The 21,561-nt window shown below is 45.7% G+C and overlaps 6 protein-coding genes across 10 annotated transcripts in view; 3 read left to right on the top strand and 3 right to left on the bottom strand.

Moving 5' to 3' along the window:
* The first annotated feature begins 257 nt into the window (after positions 1–257).
* LOC120902011 (pre-mRNA-splicing factor CWC25 homolog) lies at positions 258–2,336 on the top strand. Its single transcript, XM_040310437.1, has 2 exons — positions 258–373; positions 440–2,336. The coding sequence occupies exons 1-2, from the start codon at positions 356–358 to the stop codon at positions 2,282–2,284; spliced, it is 1,863 nt and encodes a 620-aa protein (XP_040166371.1). The 5' UTR covers positions 258–355; the 3' UTR covers positions 2,285–2,336.
* Positions 2,337–3,632: 1,296 nt separating this feature from the next.
* LOC120905172 (glutamate receptor ionotropic, kainate 5-like) lies at positions 3,633–6,148 on the bottom strand. Its single transcript, XM_040316021.1, has 5 exons — positions 5,170–6,148; positions 4,979–5,105; positions 4,796–4,904; positions 3,933–4,737; positions 3,633–3,866 (listed from the first exon to the last, which is right to left on the bottom strand). The coding sequence occupies exons 1-5, from the start codon at positions 5,824–5,826 to the stop codon at positions 3,633–3,635; spliced, it is 1,932 nt and encodes a 643-aa protein (XP_040171955.1). The 5' UTR covers positions 5,827–6,148.
* LOC120902012 lies at positions 6,143–9,655 on the top strand. Its single transcript, XM_040310438.1, has 8 exons — positions 6,143–7,280; positions 7,356–7,465; positions 7,542–7,608; positions 7,688–8,104; positions 8,218–8,337; positions 8,410–8,617; positions 8,679–9,294; positions 9,358–9,655. Exons 1-8 carry the CDS (start codon positions 7,126–7,128, stop codon positions 9,447–9,449), a joined length of 1,785 nt encoding a protein of 594 aa, XP_040166372.1. The 5' UTR covers positions 6,143–7,125; the 3' UTR covers positions 9,450–9,655.
* LOC120902014 (transmembrane protein 147) lies at positions 9,572–10,778 on the bottom strand. Its single transcript, XM_040310439.1, has 3 exons — positions 10,595–10,778; positions 10,334–10,475; positions 9,572–10,250 (listed from the first exon to the last, which is right to left on the bottom strand). The coding sequence occupies exons 1-3, from the start codon at positions 10,669–10,671 to the stop codon at positions 9,780–9,782; spliced, it is 690 nt and encodes a 229-aa protein (XP_040166373.1). The 5' UTR covers positions 10,672–10,778; the 3' UTR covers positions 9,572–9,779.
* Positions 10,779–11,035: 257 nt separating this feature from the next.
* Positions 11,036–13,338, top strand: LOC120904915 (syntaxin-5). Its single transcript, XM_040315398.1, has 3 exons — positions 11,036–11,963; positions 12,041–12,324; positions 12,411–13,338. Exons 1-3 carry the CDS (start codon positions 11,369–11,371, stop codon positions 12,894–12,896), a joined length of 1,365 nt encoding a protein of 454 aa, XP_040171332.1. The 5' UTR covers positions 11,036–11,368; the 3' UTR covers positions 12,897–13,338.
* A 272-nt stretch (positions 13,339–13,610) lies between these two features.
* Positions 13,611–21,561, bottom strand: part of LOC120904914 (striatin-3) — a 34,354-nt gene continuing 26,403 nt past the window's right edge. For all 5 annotated transcript variants that reach the window (XM_040315397.1, XM_040315393.1, XM_040315395.1 and 2 more), the window contains one exon: positions 13,611–21,121. In XM_040315397.1, coding sequence (XP_040171331.1) covers positions 19,974–21,121 — 1,148 coding nt within the window. In that variant the 3' untranslated portion in view covers positions 13,611–19,973. The remainder of the gene's footprint in view (positions 21,122–21,561) is intronic.

Raw genomic sequence — 21,561 nt, 5'->3', positions numbered from 1 at the left:
CTTTCGTGGCCCAAACATGACAGTTCGAGCAGGGTTGCCAGATTGAGTTGAATCCAAATTGCAACAATAAAAATAATCTTTTTCTCATATTTCATGTAATAAAATAGATGATGTATTGGCAAAATGTATTCTCATAACTATAAAATGTATAATTTTGTTATTTTTAAAGCAAAATACTCATTTACCAGCTTTTTGTTGCGGCGTAAATTGTAATGGCCCAAAGCGTTTTTTCACTTATCAAACATGTACGGATCATCTGTCAAACAGGCAGCTAAACAAAACAAACTCCAAACATCCGCGGTCCGCGCGGATACGCTTGTATTGTTTGAATATTCCCCGAAAAAAGTGACCAAAAATGGGTGGCGGTGATCTGGTAAGTAAAAATCTTACATGTAACTCCACATAACCTTCTCACTGTTTCCCTGTTTGCTCGTTACAGAACACGAAAAAGTCATGGCATCCGAACACGATGAAAAACCAGGAGCGCGTCTGGAAGGCGGAACAGCAGGAGGCGGCGGAAAAGAAGCGCCTGACCGAGCTGCGCCGCGAAATAGACGAGGAGCGCAACCGGGAGGAGCTGAAAAGCATCGGCCAAAAGTCGGGCATCCTGCCGGGCGACGAGGGCGACAAGAAGCTCGAATGGATGTACCGCGGCCCGTCGCAGCTGGTCAACCGGGAGGAGTACCTGCTCGGGCGCACCATCGACAAAACGTTCGAAGAGCTGGACGCGCAGGAAAAGACGGCCAACTCGACGTTCGGTGTGGCGCAGCCGAAAAATCACGTCGAACATGAGTGCATTCCATTTTCGATCCGTCAGCACAAGGATGTGCTCAGCAGCGACCAGGTCGATCTCGCCCGGAAGATGATGGAGGACCCGCTGATGCTGATCAAGCAGCGGGAGATGGAATCGCGCCAAAAGATACTGCAAAATCCCGTCAAGCTAAAGGAGCTGCACCGGCTGCTGAAGGGTGACCGGAGCCTGAAAGCATCCGATGGGAAGAAAAGCAAAAAGAAGGACAAAAAGAAAGATGGGAAGAAAAGCAAAAAGAGCCACAAGAAGAAGAGCAAGAAAAACAAACGCCGGAGCGATAGCAGCGCGTCCGGGAGCGACAGTGAGGGAAGCGCGGATTTGGACAAGCTGCTGGCGGAAAAGTACAAAAAGGTAGCCGGAGAAGGGCAGGAAGGCGTGAGCATTGACAAGCTGCTAACCATGAAGTATGACAAGCTGACCAAAGAGCTGGACATGATGGGTAGCGGTGGATCGAAAGGGAAAAGGCAGCGGGCGCGCGAGCACAGTGTCGACTCGTCCGGATCGGATAGAAGAGGCACGCGTCGACGGCAGGATGATCGGTACGGCAGGCGGGAGGAACAGGGTCGGCGTGATGATCGAGATAGAGGGAGAGCAAATGCTAGCAAAGAGCGGTCACGGGTCGTGAGGAAAAGCCGAAGAGATTCTTCAGAGGAAAGTGTAAAAGATCGAAAGCGAGATAGAAAACAGACTCATTCAGAGAGAGATAGAAGTAGGGATAGGCAACGAAACAGATCACCTGTTCGTTCCGGCCACCGCTCTCCCGTGCGTAAAGCGCCTCCATCGAAAGACAAACAAAGTCGTGGTCGTTCCCAGTCAAGATCTCCCGAAAGGAAGCAGTCGCACAAGGAGACAAAACGTCGCTCACGATCACGGAGCCACCGGCGACGTAGCCGAAGTCCCGCACCAGAGCACAGCAAACCGAAAGCGAAACCCCGCAGAACACCATCCAGCTCGTCCTCGTCATCGTCCGGATCGGATTCGGACGCTTCGAATCAACCAGCCCAAACACGCCCAGCACCCGACGACTCGGACGATGAACGGCGCGTCCGGAAGGTGCGAAACTTTGGTCTCGTCACAGCGTCCGGTGAAAAGTTGGACACCTCCACCCGGTCCGAGGTACGGCTGTACAAGCGCGAAGAGATCAAAGCCGAACAGTCAAAGCAACGGCCAACGTGGAGCAAACCGCAGGAAAAGAAGCGACCACTGTCCGAGAAGGAGCTGGAAGAGAAGCGGCTGGCCATGATGAGCAATGCCCAGTGGCGGGATAAGGAACGCGAATCGAACGTGAAGCGGTACGAATCGGAAGATAACCGGGAGGATGCGAAGGAAAGCCGAGAGTTCGATAAGGAGTTTCTCACGAAGCAGCTGAAACGGGCGGCAGCGAGCGAAACGGTCGAATCGCGCATTCGTTCGAATCGGAACAATATTCAGCGTTCGAACGGTGCCATGGATAGGAATTTCGTGAAGCGATGAACGATTTTTAGGACTGATTGGTTGAATACTATTCTTGTGCGGAACGATTGAACAAGAGTGAGTGAATGCGTTTGTTTAAGGAAGAAAGAAATTAACTTTAAAGCAATGGTTCAACCAGTACAGTAGTGAGGACCAGAAATCGGGGAATTATCCGTTGCAGGTCGAAAAAATGCGTTGCAGGTAAGTTCAAATTTGAATTGTTTAGAATAACCGATAACAAAGACTAAAATTAACAAAAAAAAACACTAAATTTAACATCACGCTAATTCCTACGCTGCTCATTTGCTAGCGGGTATAGTTTGACGACTGGAACTAGAATTGTATCGTTTCCATAGCCAAACCAGGTCTGAGTATCGTTCCGAATTCGAATCCGGAACAGATCCAGGCACTGTTCTGGGAAATAAATGATTTCGCGAGCTATTTCTGGATCAGTATGGGTTCATGATCGATTCCAGATTGGTTCAGGTATGACTTCATGATTGGTTCCAGGACCAATACGGGTTCATAATCGGTTCCAGGACCGGAAAGGATAATGATAGGTTCCAGGGCTGGTACGGGTTCATGTTCGTTTCCAAGATCGATATGAATATCATTTCTTTGACCGGTTTGATGTTGTGTTTAAAAAAAAAATATTGATGATAGAACTTTCTTTAAATTATTTTTCCTAAAGATTTTAGTCTAATCTGGGAACAATTCATCTCAAATTTCCTATTGTTTATTGCCAACATCTAACAATTTGTCAACTAGCGTCTTTTAGCACTTTTTTCTATCAACAAATTGTTTTATTTCCCTTACAGAAGCATATAATACTAAAATCAAACGGTTACACTAACATAACATTTAAATTCATGTCTTAAAGGCGGATATTCTATAGAAATTACACTTCAAATTTATTTTGAAATTCAGCAAAATGTAAACAATATAGGTACAATGAACATAATAGAGTGCTTTTACCGTAAAGCTAGAACTTCTAAATTCAAATTAAGAATACTTTAAATTGAATTTAGAACTTACAGCTTTAATGATTCTAACAAGCATTCTTAATACAGGGTTTCCCACGATTTATTGGTGGGTTCCCATTAATTTTTGGTAGATTCCCGTATTTTTTTCGTGCGTTCCCACGATTTTTTGGTCGTTTCCCAGAATTTTTTGGTCTAATTGTATTGATATCCAATCGGAAAATACCAATAAATTATGGGATCGAACCAACAATCTATAGGATACGACCAAAAAATCGTGGGAACGCACCAAAAAATCATGGGAACTGACCAATAAATCGTGGGAAACCCTGTAAGATAAAGACAAATAAGAAACTAAAAAGCCAATGGGAAAAACCTTCCCCAACATTCTAATCTACACTTTTTACTTGCACTTTTTGCTTCGTAGTCATATTAGAATTTGCCCGATACACCACCAGCTCCGCTACGAAAATAGCGCTCGCCAGACTGAGCCCCACGAACAGTATGAAAAACACGCCGAGAAAATGTGCCATCCGTAGCTTGACCGGCTCGTGGTCGGAGTCCTGCACCCGTGCGTTCGCTAAATTGCGCTGAATCTCCAGCCCCATGTTCCGGATAACGCTCTGCAAAACAGACCGCAACTAGTAAAACTGGCAAAATGGTAAACTCCCTTCCACCACCCTGCTTACCCCCAGCTCCCAGTAGCGCAGGATGCCATTCTGCTGCACGCGCAGTATCAGATCGTCGTAGTACCCCATCAGTGGCCACGTTTTGCTGCACGCCGTTACGATCTGCTCCCAAAACACGTCCTCCTTGAGCGGTTGCAGCAAGCGCGTCGCATTCAGATTGATGAACGACTCCAGCGCATAGCTCCCGTACTGCAACCGCTCGTGCACGTAGCCCATGTCGCGCCGTGTCTGCGAGTAGCGGGCCAACGTATCACCACCGTGCACCTCGTACCGGTCGCGAATCGTTACCAGCTCCGGCTGTTCCGCCATCAGCAGCGAGTTCATCCACGCAACCGTCGGGCCGGACCATTTCATCCCGCTGGCGGCAAAGTCGGCCCGCGTGTCGATGGACTTTTCGTACCGGGGTATCGTCATCACGCAGGCCAGCGCACCGGCATAGCTGTTACCGATCATGAACCCTCCGAAGAGGAGAAACGTAAGCAGCATCGAACCCGCCAGCAAACTGTTCGGCAGCGGGACGGACTGTTCCACGTACAAGCTCACCATGAAGAAGATGGAATCGACCAGCCTGTTGTTGTGACTGGTGGAACCGGAAAGCGGATGTATGTGGTGGCGGGCGTGCTCGGTAAGGAACACGGCAACTGTTCCCACGCAGAATGAAATGGCCACCATTAGCCAGAGGCTTGGCGGGAACGACAGGAATGGCGTCTGCCAGTAGGGTAGGAGACGGGGCCGCGGAACAAGCGCTGAGACGCCCGATCGACCAGTGTAGGCCGACATTGTCATGTACTGGTACCAGTTGTACCTGTGTTGAAGGTTGAACCTTTGGAATTAAGGGCATAACGAGGCTGGCTCATGCTTACCAACGGTATATTGCAGCCACGGCCACATCCGAACGACGATCGATCAATGATCCTATCAAACCATCGGCCGAACCATTCGGGTACACCTGGCCCCATTCCGAGTTGGCAACTGTGTGGGAAGAAACGAGGAGGCATTGCAGGACAGAGATAACGAAGAAGGCATCCCCTTCGTTTTCGACCTACCCAGCTCTATCTCCAACGTACAGTTGTGACGACGGCAGAGCTCCAGTACCATCAAAATTTCCGTCCCATCCGCCTGCAAGGAGTAGTTGGCCGGAACCGTACTGCGAGCATTTCCTTCACCCAGTGGCTATGGAAGAAATTTGAGCATTAGAATATTTGGACTGTCCGTAGAGATCATCTCCGCAAATTACCACTTCATTTGCCACGCTACAGGGAGGATACGGCAAGGTGGACAGCCGAACGCGTCTTCCCTCCATGTCGGTCAGCTTATCGGGAAACTTTCGGATCGATTCCGGCAGCCCTAACAACAACTGCTCCCCTAACCGGAGCCGCTCCAGCAGCATCAACTCTGCCACAATTCCTCTTGGTTCCTGCGGCGATAACTTCGTCGTGTAAAGACCTACCATTCCTTCCGATTCATTCACCTCCACCAGCAGCATGTTGGGTGTAACTTCCATCGTATCGTGCTGTAGCAACCGTTCTCTTTCCACTGGACCAAGCCGCACATTGGCAATGATACGTTTGTTATGCGCTCGGAAGTAGGCTGCTTCGTGGGCCGACCGAAAATGGTCCAGAAATGGAAACAGTGCCCCTTCCAGCACCAAAAACCCTTCACAGCCGACATTTATGGAGCGCACCAAGCGACCGCCGAAGGTCGTGTCCGTGGTGTTGCCCGGTGATTCTAGCGTAACGGTTACGATAGCGCGTGGAAACTCCAACCGAACATCGTCGTGAATGCTGCGCACCACACAAACACTATAGTGTCCGGACAGGTGCGTCAGGGCTAGTGTTTGCAGGAACAGTTGAAAAGCACTGGTAAAGTGTAGCAAATCTGTGGACAATTCCATACTTGTGTTGGGTTGTTGGGTAGAGTTCAAATTTGAAACTTATTCCCACGTGTTGGTTGGTCGTTGCATTTATAGGCTTGGCTTTTGGAAGGGGACAGAACCGTGTACGGTAGATGGTGTATTTGCTTTCGATTGAAAAATAATGATGTTATCGGTGTTGCATAATGCGAGCATATCGAACACATGTGTCCAGCTCGGTAGGAGTTGGTTAGCAGGTTTGGTTTCATGCTCAAAGCTCCTCTATTGTTTGTCCATCGTTCCTGCATTATCATTTGTTTATAATCTGCAAACATACGTTGCACAATCACGCAAACAATCCGAATGGGGGAATCTATCCCATCGCGGTACATCGCTAATGAGGGATTGCTGGGCTAGCCGAGATCAAGAAAGGGCTTTGCCGGATCAGTTTGTCTGATTGGATTTTTTTCGACGATGTCTAGGCTGGTTTGTGACTTACAAATTCTAACAAGAAGTAACGCTCATTAGTTGCGTTACTTCTTGGCTACTTGGATGACTATTACTTGCTTATAAAGGATTGGTTCGCGATTCGTTCTTTGTCTCAGCCAGGGCAGATACAGTTGTTGCATTGGAAAACGTTTAGTAGCAGTTGTAAAAATGAAATGTTTAGAGATTTTATCCTAGTTTTTCTCTACGCTTTCCTTTAAGCTCTCTAAACAGAATCTTATTAGCTTGAATGCTGACACTGCTCTAATGCATTCTATTTATTCTAGACAACACAGTTTCATTTTGTTTCCAGTAAGAAACCAAAAATGAATCAATTTCAAAGCCAAACAGATTTTCTATTGAATACGATTTCAACATTAAAGCTCATTTAAGAGGTGAAAAATCCGTTTGGCCTGTTGCCAATTTTTTAGGCAGTGTACACTTGCGCTAGATGGATTGCACAAAACAAAGGCTACTAAGATCAAACTAGGAACAATCATTCACGGTGTCGTTACTCAATACACTCGCACTACTTAGTGACGTGTGAGTGTGTGCGTGTGTGTGCATATAGAGAATACAGGGTCCGTATTCCATCATCCTCTCCTCTCTTCGCTCCACTCGATACATTAGATCCGTTGCTACTAGCAACCAGAGACTGTGGCTCCAGGCACTAGCCCTGTTGCCATGTTACCATTTTCTGTCATTACAACGGACTGCATCGGAGCAGAACGGTCACGTTGTGTCACAGCATTTTCTAGTAGCAAAATCCTCAATCCTCCTGCATCCTGCAGTTTTGCAGCGTAATAAAACCATTTCGAGTTCAGTAAAAAGTGTTCAGTAACTAGCAAACAAAAAATGGCACCCCAAAAAGAAAAACCTCAACAAGAGCAGCAAGTGGCGCTGCTGAACGATAATCTGTTCACGTGCGTGCTAACGGCCGGCACCAATGTGAAGAAATACACTCGGCTGGTAGAAAAGAACGAGCATCAGTTCGATCTCATGGAAGTGAGGTACCGCCGATAGCGTTGGAAGAGCGTCGCAATGACAATGCGTAACATTTCATTTTTATTTCTTTCCATTTCAAGCAAATTCGTTTTTGACCTCGTTCAAAGCCGCACCAAGCCGTTGGATGTAAACGCCAAAATCGTTTGCGGAATGTGTTACATTTTTCTGTTTAATGTACAGCAACTTCGTGGTATGTGGAGAGCAGTGGGAATTTACATTTTAATCCGTATGTTATAATTTACGTTATAATATTTTTTCTCCCACAGATCGCATACTAATTGTGGACCATAAACATTTCAAGGGACGCAAAATTGGTTACAAGGAAAAGAATGTGTAAGAGTTTGTCGTTGTGTTGCCGTTTTTCCGTGTTGAAATACTCACTTACCATTGAGACTTCTTTCCCCTTTTTCAGTGTTCGACAGTTTGAGGTTGAGTGCCGGCCCGGCAAAGATGGTCGCCCCAAAGTGCCGATAACCTTGGACGAATTGTTATCCATGGACATCGACATGCATATGGAAGCCGGCAGCGAGAAGGATGTGATTGATGCGCTGTTGGCTAGCCAGCAAAGCACAACGGTACAAAACGTGGACGACATTACGCTGCGCGAGCTGCCGCCTTCGCTGCGCCACGAAGAAGAGTATCATACGGTGGATAATGATTTCGGGGAGGCGAGGTCTAATGAGTTGTTGGATTTTTTCAACGATTCAGCGCAGGAACCGGAAGCGGAACTGGCGTCCAAGATACATTCGGACTTGCCCGTTACACAGGACGACCTGATGGATATCGATCCTTCGCTAGAGCCAGAATTAGATGCAGTGGATAGTATTCGGTAAGCCGAAGTAGTTTGTAGCGAGTAATTTATTGTAATTTGTAATTTTGTAATTTATTTGTAACGAGTTTATGGTTCATGTTCCGTTCATTTTATTTTCTCTTTTTTGGTAGGGATAGTGATATCCTTCCATTAGAAGAAGACACCTTGCAGCCAGTACCGATGTATGTTTCCGACGAGGAAGACAATAAGGACGAAATAGAACTAATTTCTTTAAATGCTGCATTTTATGCGTAAGCAACGAAACCTAAAAAATAGATAAAATTACCTCGAATTCATATTTAACTCCTATTTTTCCTCCACAGAGTAAAAGAGGAAGAGAACAGCGCTGACGAGACTGAACAAAACCCACCAATCGAAAACAATATTATGGGGGAGAAGAGACACGAAATTACTCCAACAAATGTCGTCCCCAAAAAGCGATCGCGGCTAATTGTGGACGTTTTTACGCAGATCAGTACCAACTGCTTGGCACGACAGTTGGCAAAATGTGCCAAAACGACCGTCACCATGGTGAGTAGTTGTGGAGTGGCAATTTCTCTAGTTTAATCATCACTGATCCCTCCTTCCGCAGGAACAACCAAGGCAAGAGGTGCAAGCATTTTTGGCTGAGCAAAAGCTGAACCAACTATTCGCCGAACCATTGCGCCCTTGGCTTCATAGCTTCCTGTATAAGCGCAACCTTAGCGTTCGGAAGGAGAGAGCCACACCCCTCTCTAAGTTTGAGTTTAGCAAGAAAAAACCATCAAAGCGCGATAAAAACGGTATTTGCAAGAGCAATGCTCCGCAAACGGAGGAGGTACCAACGGCCGAAATCGTTCCACCAATTGAAACGTTTGCGCCGATTGAACTACCTACCGAGTTGCCGGGTGTTCCTGCAATGGTTACAACGGCCGAATCTGCTCCGTGTGTTGAGCCAACGGGCAATAACGCTCCAACGAGCATGCGTAGCTTCCTGACGCGCTTTACTGGCAATCCGGCGGAGTGGGACTATTTGAAAAGGACGGAAGATCCACACAGCGAAAAGCGGAAGGATAAGAAGGACGAAGGCGTAGTGACGAGCCATGCGCTTCAGGTAGTGCTGCGCTCCCTGTTCGATGAGGTGGCGGACGAATCCATTCCGTTCGAGATGATACAGGCCAAGATGGGCAGCCGGCAAATTGCTGCGTCGTTGTTTGCCAAGCTGTTAGGTAAAGTTAATCATCTTTTGTTGTAACTATTTTATCCTAACAAGCTGATGTTTGTTTTTACAGAACTCTCCGCTACAAAAATCATACGTATTGCGACGAATGAATATGGATTGCCAGTAATGGTGCAAAAGTTTCAAAACTGGCCACTTCATTAACGAAACGATAAGGTCATTACCTAGTTTTATACCTTCTTTTGTAGCGATAGTGTAGCTGCTGTACGTCTGAATGTGGTGTATCGGGGGTAGAATTGTACAAAATTGAAGACTGAACTGAACTGTATGTTTGGCCACCGTATTGATATTGATGAATTTATTCACCCGATGCAACAACACGAACTTAAATAAAACGAAACTATAAACGATCAAAGTGTCCACCAGTTTTCCAAAACAAACACCACTAGAGACAATGAAAGTAAGAGTAGCTACTACTACTAACTCGATAGTTGTACACTATTGAGTAGAGAATAAGGGCACCACACCACGCCCCTACAGGCCGATCTGTTGCGCCAGCCCCGAGTAGATGTGCAACGTACCGACGCCCATGCAGCTCGTGATGAGGGCTTTCAGTGCCAAGCTAAGCCACGGCCCGGCGGACATGGCGTGCAGCGTTCCCTCCAGCCATACGCCCCGGTACGAGGTGGCCACGAGCAGCAGCACCACCAGCGGTACCAGCTTCCTGTCCAGATCGTGGCGCGAGAACAACCACAGCAGGGTAGCGGTCGACAGGTGCTGCACGAGCAGCACGTTCGACTCGAGACACTTTTGGATGTAGAGCCAGGAAAACTCGGCCCCGCGTGCGCCGACCCACAGCATCAGGCCGCGGGACAGTATCACTTCCGCCGTTGCCCAGCCCAACCCGGCGGTGATCAGTTTGCTGTGCCCCTTGCCCGGAATTCGAGACAGCACGAAGGCAAGCCCAAGGAAGTCGACCAGATCGACACTGCAGCGGAGAAATTCCTGTAATGGAAGGGCAGGTGTAGGGTGATTAGGGACAGTGAGTCGGAACCCGTGTGTGTGTGCATGATGGGGGGTACACTTACGGCAATGAAGTTAAATGGTGCCCCTTCCGTGAAGGTGTCGGTGTCGGGGAAGAACGTTGCAAGGACAAGCATTTTGCAAAGCTGCGTAAACACGTAAATTCCACCCGCCTGAACACATTTCCAGAACGCACCATATTCGGAGCTGCATGAATCCATTCGAGGTGAGGTAAGGAAAAATGGTACATAATTTAATTAAAAGATAAAATCACAGCACGGACGCAATCCACATTCGGAACGCGAAGGAAAAGGCTAGGTACTTACAGTCCGGAATATTTGTAGGTGAAATAGTACGGCACGTACACCAACGCGGCACAGTTACCAAAGTGGTAGAGCGTCATTTTCAGTCACGAACAGCTCGTTTTCTATTTTAATTAAGTTTTAAGTGGAAGCAATCGTGCTCCAAAATACCACCGGGTCGTGTGTCTGATAAAAAATTGACAACTCTCTCGTTCGTCCCAAGATTCCCAGATACACACTGAAGGTGAGATCAATTTGACAGTTGGTATGACAGCGTAGCGTTCAAAAAGGCTTTAAAAAAAGGTTAATTATCTGCAAATTATGATGAAATATTATGTTATTCAATAACTTGCTCATATTTTAATGTGGATCTTGTGTGAAATAGAATAATACTTAAAAAAAAAAATAAAAACGAAGAAAAAGCCAAATGAGCTACCTTACACTACTCACCTTGGTCCCTTCTGACAAACAGTCTGTCAAAAACAGCAGAGAAAAAAAATAAGCCAAAATTTGTAACTTTTTCATTCCACGTCATTTTGTAGGAAATCGTACAAAAACAATTGATTTCACTCATTCCAATGGGCGCAAATACTAACTAATTGTGTTACCCGCAAATTGTCCCATGTGCCTACGTTAAAGAAAAAACCCGTCCTTCCCGTCTGGAGGATCCCTCTCGTCCGCCGTTCCCCGCTGCAGACGCAACGCAAACGACAACAACATCCAACAAAAGAGGAGCCCTTCCTTTGGGGTTTAATGGGTGTTTCGGTTGGTGTGGTGCTACGGTAGCGCGATTATGCGATGCAATCAAGGGCAAGACGTCGTTACGGTGCTGACGATACGGGTGACTCATTCGCTGTAATAACGATCGGTTCGGACGGAACAGCAACTTCCGCCTCGTCATCGGGGACTAGCCAGCACCACCACCACCACCACCAGCGAGTGGAAGACGACATCCCCGAGAAGCCCAAATATCCGGCGCCTAGTTCGGCCACCAGCTGGTTACCAGCGCTGTCGCAGCGAATCTTTGCCTCGGTTGCACCCGCACCGACCAATCCCGCGCCAAGGAACGCTTGGAACGAGCCACCACCGAAGCAGCAGCAACAGGGCTTTTGGGCGAGTGAAGGCCAACGGGAGGAGGAGGAGGACGACGACGACGATCTGCTCGGTAAGAACAGTGCACTGCCGGAGTTCACGATGACGGCGCGGGACCGTTCCGGTGAGTTTGCGAGCGCAATCCGGTCGCTCCAGGGCCGCAACATCCAGCGGGCAGTGAACCTGAAAGACCCGCGCAAGGCCAAGCACATGCAGAGCTACGCGGAGTTTATGATGATTGCCAAGCACATTGGCAAAAACATTGCCAGCACGTACACCAAGCTGGAAAAGTTGACGCTACGTAAGTGTTTGCTGCACTTTTCCCGTTGCATGTAAGCGTGGTTTAAAAATTCAAAAAATTGCATTCCCATTTTCCAGTGGCTAAGAAGAAGACGCTTTTCGACGACCGGCCAGCCGAGATACAGGAGCTGACGTACATCATCAAGGGCGACCTGAACTCGCTCAACCAACAGATCGCCCGCCTGCAGGAGGTCTCGAAATCGCAACGAAGGTCCACCAGCAACGGCAAGCATTTGCTTTCACATTCCTCCAACATGGTGGTGGCGCTGCAGGCCAAGCTCGCCAACATGAGCTCCGACTTCAAGCAGGTGCTGGAGGTGCGGACGGAAAACTTGAAGCAGCAGAAAACGCGACGGGATCAGGTAAGGCCGGACAAAAATGGCAGCTTCCAGCTTCGTGACCAGACAAACACTTCATTTTCGCCCCTCCCTTTTGTACCATTTTACAGTTCAGTCAAGGTCCGATGGCCGGTGGATTGCCACCGTCGACGATGCGCGGCTCAACGCAGGGCAGCTTGCTGCTACAGGAGCAGCAGGATCAGGTGTGCATCGATATGGGCGGCGCCGGCACGTCTGGTGGATCGTCCTCCGAACGGGCACCGTTGCTACAGCAACAGCAGCAGCAGCAGCAGCTGGTGCTGTACGATGAGTCCGACAGCTACGTGCAGGAGCGGGCCGAAACGATGCAAAACATCGAAAGCACGATCGTGGAGCTGGGTGGCATCTTCCAGCAGCTGGCCCACATGGTGAAGGAGCAGGAGGAGATGGTCGAACGGATCGATAGCAATCTGCAGGACGTGGAGCTGAACGTGGAGGCGGCCCACGGGGAAATTCTCAAATACTTCCAATCGGTCACGAAGAACCGTTGGCTGATGATCAAGATCTTTGGCGTGTTGATACTGTTTTTCATCTTTTTCGTTATCTTCCTGGCGTAGTGTGGGTCTGAAGGGGGGGTGATGGTTTTTGGTCGATTATTGCGCTCACGGGAGCACACACCATTGTATAGTTGAATTTTGTTCTATTTTTAGTAACAATTTTTATCCCATTGTCCCCACACGCTGGCTTGATGAATCCCGGGGAGCGACTGCAGGCGTCCTTCTGTTTTATTCTGGCATATTATATCCTAGAACCTAGTGGCTTTTTGGCTTAGCGAATACGAATACGAAGTGCTAACGAATCCGGGGCTGGGCAGAAGTAAGTGTGGAGCTGTTACATTTGGGGGGCGAGCGGACGGACGAAGATTGTGTATTACCGAAATCAATTGTTTGTATATAGGAAGAGGTGAAGTACGGCCGGGCGAAACATGTAACACACGTTGTCCTACGGGAGCAAAACAATATAATATATAAATTAAATCATTTTAAACACAAGCCTTAACAAGTATTTCGGTAGCATTTTTTTTCTAATCAGAAAATTATAGTTAAATGAGAAAAACGCGTGCAAGGTTATTTGATTTTAGTCCATTTATTTAAACTTTAATAAATTTAATGTCATTTACCCCGCCAGCATTACTCCCCTCTGCTGGTGTTGCTGCTACTGTTGTCCTGTCATCCTGTCGTGTTCCTGCGCATTCTGTTTCCTGCACTTTTCTTATTAGATTTCAAACATTATGTTTTCTAACGAGATTTACTCGTCTCACGTTCATTACTCTTTCTTCTTTGCCTCTGTTTCGGACACCGTGGACATCTCGGTTTAGTTTTCTCCCCTTCTATTTGTTTTACCATTCTGTTTCATAGTTGTTTCTTGCATTTGTTCAAATCATTTACGCTTATTTAAATGCGGTCTGGCCTGCTTCATTTGTGTTTTTCTTCTTTCTTCTCTCGTTTCTTAAGTGATTATTCTGTCGTTTCCGGCGCTTTATTGCAAGTTTCCTTTTTCTTTGTTTTCTTTTCTCCATTCTCATTTTCGTTTTAAAGTCCCACCAGTCCCAGTTAAGTGTGACATCATCAGCATCATCATCGCATTCAATTGTTCACTTTTGTTTCACACTTTCCAACTTTTGTTTGTTCTTTCCCCGTTTTGTTTCTTTGTTAATCGCGTTTAAGATTAAATTCTATTTGTTCTCTACTTTGTTGTGTTTTTGTGTTTTGTGAGTGTTTTCTTGCTCTTTTTTTTATACTTTTATCATCATTGTTCAATTATTAGTACATGTTTTCATTTAAATACAATATATTACAAGGTAAAACACAATATGATCCAGTTTTTGTTTCTTCTTTTTCTTCGGTACTGTTGTGTGTTTATGTGTGTGTTAGTAGTTAGTACTAGTAGTAGTAATAGTAGTAGTAGTATTAGTAGTAATAGTTCGTCCCCTGCCAGTTTCATCAACGTTATCATTATCATCGTCATCAGGCAAAAAGGACATCTTGCGGTAGGTAGCTGGCAATGAAACGGCCAGGCAACCAGTGTGTGTGTGTGTGTGTGTGCCTTTTCTTCCCGTTTTCTTTTAAATTCTTTTTCAAAGCGATTTTACACAGCAACTAACACATTCGAGAACGTTAGCGTGTATTTGCTATACTTTTTTTTGTTTTATTTTGTTTTGTTTTTTATTATTCGTATTTGTCCTTTTCGGGGTATTTTCTCTCTCTCTCTCTCTGTTTTCTTGTTTCATTTTCTTTATTTTACTTCCCCGCTTCTCTCCTCTTCTCTTCTGCTTTTCAGTGCTACTAGCTAGCTAACTTCCAGAAAAAAAGGGTCCGTGCTTTGCAGGACACTTACTATTAGCTTTGTCGGGCGCGCGCGTGCATATTGCCTAAATTGTTTGCGCGCATATTGCCTATCATAGTGTGTAATGCCATATATGGTATGTTTTGTATGTTTTGCATGGTGTGTGTGTGTGAATGTACGTGTCTCTATTGGATGGCTATAGTGAGTTGAGGTGAGTATGAACGGTTCTAAATGGTACGAATGGTGGCTATATTTGCTTGTTAAAAATTGCGCACTTCGAATAGTGATAGTGAGTGTATTTTGCTTATTTTCAAATGAGTTTTGCTTCATTCACCTCCCTATTGTTTGGTTTCTCTCTTTCTTTCTTTGTTAGCTTCCGGTTTACCCAAAGGTTTCCATTTTTTTAGGATTTATAAGGATTATTTACCATTCGCCAGACCGGTATTGCCACATTATTCATGGTCCGTTTGTTATTTTTTTCTGTTCAGCTGTGTCTGTTTTGCTTCTCTTCGAATTTTTGCTGCGTTTCTTCTTTTCGGCTTCTTTCCGAGTTTTATTTCATTCTATTTTCCTTGCTTGTTTGTTATTTACCTTTTTGTTCGTCTTCGCTTCTTCTCATCCTGCCTTGTTTACTTCTTTTGTCCTGTTTACTTTTTACTTGTATATTCTATTAAAATAAACTACAATTCAGCGATGCATTGAATTTTATTCATATCAAAGGTTTTATAACTACTTATTATCATTAACGACTGTTTTTTGTTGTTTTTTTTGGGTTAGAGAGTGGTCGCGCGTGTGTGTATTATTTTGCCATGCGCTTGTGATGCATTAGCCAGTTGCTTTGCTTGCTTTTGTTTTCCTGTTGTCTGTTCAACTTTACTTCTATGCAGTTTTGCGCAAGTGTGTATCGGTTAGGTAGAGTGGTAATTGGAAATAAAACTGTATTTATCAATTTGCAATTGCTGCTTTTGCTAGCAGAGGAGAGTGTTTTAAAAATTAGGAAGGAAAAAACAAGAAACATTAACAATTAAAAGAAACATGACTTGAAAGTTCTATTGCTTTTCATTTCACCCCTTTACGTGTAACAACACACTAGAAAAAAAACGAACACAAAAAAAGAAACTTTCTAGTTTGTTGTCCATTTTTTACTTATTTCTTTTGCTTATTATTGTGTTTGAGTGTTTACTGCACTATACCTTCATCTCTTGTTATCTCCGACAGCGAGAGAAACGTGTGTTGTTTTTCATGTTTTTTGTTTCATTTTCCATGTTGCTTCCACTATTATATTACTATTACGCTACGCATGAAATGCTACATTTCGAGTACGAGTTGCTATGTTTAAGGGTTTTTTTTTCTTGTTGTTTGTTTTCCTTCTTTGCTTCTTTTCTATCCACTTTTCACTTCGGTTTTAATGTGTTATGTTTCCTTCTTCATTTTTGTTCATTTTTTTTGGTTCAGTATCTACAAACACGCATAGAGAGTCAGGCGGGGAACCGGAAGCTGGCGAGAAGATTCTCCATTATCATACGGGTTGCGTGTGTTTCGCTTGCGATTAAGTTAAATAAAATTTCAAAGGAAACTCCGAAAAAGAAGAGGCAGCATTCGGCTTTTCCATTGATATGAACAAAAAAGAAAGAAAGAAGAAAAACAAGAGAATGTGTAGTTCTATTGCCCTATAAACTGGCGTCGTCGTAAATGTAAGCTCCTCTCTCTCTCTCTCTCTCTTAACTTATGTTTGCGCTTTGTCGCATATTGTTACTGTACTGTGTTACTTTAACAATGGAAACCATAGGTGTTTGACCAGTGTTGCATATTGAACAGAAAGTTACACACTTGTTTTATATTTGTCCATTCAAAATTAGATCAACTCTAACTGCATCGCCTCGTTTGCAGCACGAGCTTTACGCCGGGGGTGATTAAGATGCTGTCTGTAAGGTGTTTTTTTATGATTAATAATTTCAGCTCATTTTCAGCTTCAATTATCTGCTCTGCTTTGCTCCACCCTCTAGCTCTCTCACTGTTCCTTTAGTTTACGCGTTTATATAAAATTTGTATTGCTATTAATAGTGTGTTGTGCGCGCTATACTCCTCTTCCTTTAATTCTTGCTGTGGTGCTTTTCGCAGATTAGCGTTGTGGAGAGTGCGTTGCTCTTCCGGTTCCCCGTTAAGCTACGTGAAGAAGCTGCTACCACACTACCACACATCCACACACGAGGTTTAGAATTTATTGTACAGCAAAACTGTAACGCTCTTGCCGGACTCGTTATGACGCCCAGAGTATGACGATTTCCTAAGTATCCCTGTGTGTTCTCAAACTTAAAGTGCGCATTTCCATCTTCCATCTGTACGAAACGCGTATTTCAACGGCCAGCGTTGATAGAGTATTGTTCTCCACGTACATTTCGAATTAGCAACGGCCGTCGGGCGTGTAGCCGGCTGTAAGTAAAACCAAAAAGCATAAGAATTTAATAGAAAAAAGGGGCGAAAAAACGTAAAACCAAAATCAAAACATCAATACTACTAAAAAACATAAAAAAAAGGCAAACAAATAACGAACGATCGATGTGAAATCATAATTACTCTACACTTTATTAATAAATCAAAATCTTTAACAACATATTTTCGCGTTTTTCTTTGCATTTTGCGGAGAGTGGTGGTGTTGGGAGAGTTGGGGAGAGAGTTTGAGTAAAATAAATACAATTTCCCATATCATATCATAATGCGCGCAACGTGTGCGTGTGTGTGTGTGGGTTATTATAATTTGTTGTTTCGTTCTACTTACTTCCTTGCTTCTATTACTGCCTCTTCCCACCGCTGCTTCTTTCTATTTCTTTCAGTCACAATCACACCACACACACACACACGTACACACGTACCGATCTCGTGCTCTCCTCGTCTGCTGATTGCTCTTGCACACTATGCACTCCCATCGTTCAGTATCCCACCATTCCGCATTCCTAACTCTTATCATATATAGTATAATCGTGTCTGTTTGCTGCTGTTTTCCGCTTTTGCCTTAGCTCTTTGCCTCCTTGAACTCCTTTTTGGGTGTATTATAGTGCATTTTACTATTAGCATCCAGAGCGTGGTGGTGGTGGTGCAGCACTGGCGTAAGTTGTAAGTAGTGCCGCACAGACGATGCTGTCTACCACCATCCGGCCGCTACGATCCACAGCACACAACAGGGCTACTAAATATGATACTTTTTGCTTGCATTTGCTCTAACACATATTCGATACCATTGTTTACGGCGCGCGCCCTAAAATTCAGGGGGGGGGGGTAAGATTTAATCTTCTCTATGAGTAATGAGGACGACTTTTCCGCCCTTGCATGCAGGGAGGGCGCGGCTTCATAACCAAGCTATTGTTAGCTTGCAAACGTGCCACTCTATTATAGCTTTCATTTCCCCCCACTTGCTCCCCCTCTTACATGCACATACGCAGTAAAACGAAATATCAAATCAAACAGCATGTTGTTATCTGTATGTGTGGGTGTGTGTTTGTGTGGGTGAGTGAGAACTACCTAAGCTTTACCCACTGTTTTCCTCATTTTATAAGAAAATGTAATAGTGGTGCTTGCATCAGGTTGTATCTCAACGATCCACTCCCCCCCTTGATACGATCAACCGATCCTTGAACCGAACCTTGATCGAGCAGTGTTGTCATTTGTCCACTGTTGTACTCTTTCCACTACCAACCCACTGCTACACCACGTTTCGCAGCTTTTCCGTAAGTGCTTCCTGTCAATACCCGCACACTCGTATATTCTCGTTCTCGTGGTATGCCGGTATGCCGGGTAAATTATGTCGAGGTGCATATAATGTTTTACCCACCAAATTCTGATTCGTTTGCGTATTTTTTTACTATTTACTGTTTGTTTATTCTAATTTTCGCTTGTATGAGAGAGTAAGGAGGAAGTGTGAGATGAGTGTGAATGTGTGTGTGTGTGTATATTTTTGTTTGCATTATTGCAACTACATCGGTCTGATCGGAAGTAGGAAAAGCAGCACAATCAACTAAAATGAGAATGTTCTGGACCGTTTCTGCTTCGTTTCATTAAAACAAACGTCAAAAAAGGGGGGACATTGAGATAATTAACCTTCGTCACGATGAGCAGCTTAATAATCATAGTACTGATGATTTGGGGTGCGGTGATAAGTGATCATTTTGAAAGGATTTTTAAAAAATAAACCATTTACACACACGGTTGTGTTTTGCAGGCCAAATTAGTTCATTTGCAACAGTGATGTGCTGGACACAGTCCAAGCAAGGATAAAATAAAAGGCGCCTTTACACGAGCATTTGCACATATTTTTTGTTTGTTTAGGGGGTTTTAGAAATGCAAAGTTACAAAAAAAAACACGAAACACTATTGTGTTATTTACACATTCCAAGGTCGAAAATCATAAAAGTTGTGAGAAAATAGGAAATAATCTCACACCAAGCGGATGAAGCAAGTTCTACTTTTGCTAATTATGCATCCCCTTCACGCATGTCATTCCATGACTGATTTCCCGAAAACAAAAAATTCACGTAATACTCGCAAACCCCGCCCAAACAAATTCATACTTGCATGTTGGGATCGGGACTGCGTCTGCTGTCTGTCTGTGTTTTTGTGTTTGTGAGTATGAAATTGCTAAATGTATCGTTACTAGAATTACTCGTCTATCATCCTTTCCGCGTCATTCGTTCGATACAAAACGCTTTTAGTGCGCCTCTCAAGGCGTATATAGGGTAGGATTTAACGTGCGCATCTCTCTTATCAATTTACGTGCCACAAGCGTTATCCGCACATACAAACATACACGCACACAAATACACACACGCACACTCACAACATTGTCTAACTGTTCGTCTGTGGCTTCTGCTCGTATTTGATTAGCTGTAATAGTTTGTTTCGATTTTTCGATACTATTTAACAACGTAGCGTAGAACCTTCTCTACTTTTACCGTTTTTCCACACCGTTGTTAGCAGTTAGTGTTGTAAATGTGTATATATTTATGTGTGTATGTGTGTGTGTGTGTCTGTCTGTATGTGTTTTTCGCTTGTCCGTTGTCTAATTTGGGATAAAACAAACATTTTTTTAGTACTGTGTATATAACTATATCAGAAGTATGATTTTAAAAACTAAACATACACGCACACACATAAAGCGACCGCACGGGCGCGCGCTAGTCTTACGGGTTTGCCCATCCTCCCTTTTAACGCTCCCCCAGGCTCTAATAATACCACCGCCGCACACGCGCCTCTGGCTTTGCTCACAATGACGACGACGACGACGACGACGACGACGACAATACGCGTCCGGGTGGTGGTGGTGGTGCTCCCCAGGTGAGTGTGCAGGGGAGATATTAAACGAACACCTTCGCTATGGCGTCAGCGCCAGCACTGGCAATGAACGGTTTCGACGGATGAAAGGCGACGTCCAGTATGCTTTCGTCGAACTTTTTCCGATGCGCCGTGATCTCCTGCACGCACGTTTTGTTGTCCATGTGCCACAGCCGGATCGAGCAGTCGTGCGAGCCGGACAGCAGGTACAGCCCGTGCGCATCGATCGCCAGGCTGGTGACCGCGTCCAGGTGGGCCACCATCGAGTGCACCAGCGAGCCGGTCCCATTGTCCCAGAACCGGATGTGCCGGTCCTCGTGCGCGGTAATCGTAACCGGCAGCGTCGGGTGGCTGATCACCTTGTTGATGTGCTTGCCGAGATTGCCGGTCATCTCCTGGCTCGCCTCGAGCTTCACCACCTGCTTGCCCGTCTCCGTGTCGTAGATGATGCAGTGCGTGCTGCTGTACGCGACCACGATGCGGTCGATCTGGTCCTTCACGAAGTCGACCGACGTCGGGACGCCCTCCGTTTCCGACGTGAAGGTGGTGCTGTTGGTCGGTATCTTGCCCGACGGTGACCACAGCTTCACCGTCCCGTCGGCCGAGCAGGAGACGAGCGTGTTCTTCGCGTGGTTCACCGCCAACCCCCAGACCGCGTCCGTGTGGCCGTCGATCGTGCAGCGCATCACCTCCGGATCGTAGCTGTCGTACGGGTCGATGTTCGAGCTCGGCAGATTCCAGCAGTTGATCGCACCGTCCAGCCCGCCCGAGTAGCACTGTTCGCCGGTGGCGGACATGGCCAGACACAGCACCGGGCCGCTGTGCGAGCGGAACGTGTACAGGGGCTCCACGTCGAGACTAGCAGACTTTTTCGCTGGCACCGTTTTCTGCAGATTCCACAGCTTGAGCGTGTGGTCCTCGGAGGCAGTGATCAGGACCGGTTCCTGCGGGTGGAACGCGAGCGCCCGCACGCCGTCAAAGTGCGAGCGGAGCGTGTACTTGGCGTTCCACGTTTTGCGGTATGGCTCCTTCGAGTTGGACACGTCGTACCCGGACTCCGTCTCGTTGTTCACCGTCAGCTGGGCCAGCTCGCCGAGCGACGAGTCGACCTCCTCGTCGTTGCCGATGCCCGGTATCGTCGGATGGCGCGGCATGCCCGTTTTATTGTATCCTGTAGCAAAAGTAAATGGGCGTGGGCAGAGAGGTTAGTGAGAGCATTTCGTGCGAGCTTCCGTCTACATGCAATTAATCTATGTGATTCCTGAGTATAACATATATGTTTTTGTTGCTGTTGTGACAATCGCAGAAGATGATCAATATGTCGCCGGTGACCGCGCAAATGAGTAATGCTGATTGCCCATTGCCTTCTGTGGTGGTTGTTGTACACAGCAGGAAGATCAGGTGAAGCACACGTAAATGAAAGGAATGTGATCCAAAAATCGAAAAGAAAGCATAAGCGTGACCGATGATATAACAAAACACTTGAAACGGAACAACACAAATGAATAAAAATTGATTTTTTTTTTTGTAGGTAAAGCCATGATGATATAAAAAAAAAACAAAACAAAACAACGTCCGCACCACATGTAGAGAAGGTTGACTGTAGTATAT

The sequence above is a fragment of the Anopheles arabiensis genome, chromosome 3 (assembly GCF_016920715.1).
Source record: "Anopheles arabiensis isolate DONGOLA chromosome 3, AaraD3, whole genome shotgun sequence".
NCBI classification, from domain to species: domain Eukaryota; kingdom Metazoa; phylum Arthropoda; class Insecta; order Diptera; family Culicidae; genus Anopheles; species Anopheles arabiensis.
This window is presented reverse-complemented; position numbering and strand designations above follow the sequence as displayed.

Bases quoted from the DNA above. Each gene is read 5' to 3' on its own strand.
- LOC120905172 (XM_040316021.1), bottom strand. From the start codon at position 5,826: ATGGAATTGTCCACAGATTTGCTACACTTTACCAGTGCTTTTCAACTG. The intron at 5,106-5,169 runs GTAATTTGCGGA...TTTCTTCCATAG, and splicing joins GTAGCGTGGCAAATGAAGTG to CCACTGGGTGAAGGAAATGC. The intron at 4,738-4,795 runs GTAAGCATGAGC...CCTTCAACACAG, and splicing joins GTGGCTGCAATATACCGTTG to GTACAACTGGTACCAGTACA.
- LOC120902012 (XM_040310438.1), top strand. From the start codon at position 7,126: ATGGCACCCCAAAAAGAAAAACCTCAACAAGAGCAGCAAGTGGCGCTG. The intron at 8,618-8,678 runs GTGAGTAGTTGT...CTCCTTCCGCAG, and splicing joins CCAAAACGACCGTCACCATG to GAACAACCAAGGCAAGAGGT. The intron at 9,295-9,357 runs GTAAAGTTAATC...TTGTTTTTACAG, and splicing joins GTTGTTTGCCAAGCTGTTAG to AACTCTCCGCTACAAAAATC.
- LOC120902014 (XM_040310439.1), bottom strand. From the start codon at position 10,671: ATGACGCTCTACCACTTTGGTAACTGTGCCGCGTTGGTGTACGTGCCG. The intron at 10,476-10,594 runs GTAAGTACCTAG...GGATTCATGCAG, and splicing joins ACCTACAAATATTCCGGACT to CTCCGAATATGGTGCGTTCT. The intron at 10,251-10,333 runs GTAAGTGTACCC...CTTCCATTACAG, and splicing joins CACCATTTAACTTCATTGCC to GAATTTCTCCGCTGCAGTGT.
- LOC120904915 (XM_040315398.1), top strand. From the start codon at position 11,369: ATGCAATCAAGGGCAAGACGTCGTTACGGTGCTGACGATACGGGTGAC. The intron at 11,964-12,040 runs GTAAGTGTTTGC...CCCATTTTCCAG, and splicing joins GCTGGAAAAGTTGACGCTAC to TGGCTAAGAAGAAGACGCTT. The intron at 12,325-12,410 runs GTAAGGCCGGAC...ACCATTTTACAG, and splicing joins AGAAAACGCGACGGGATCAG to TTCAGTCAAGGTCCGATGGC.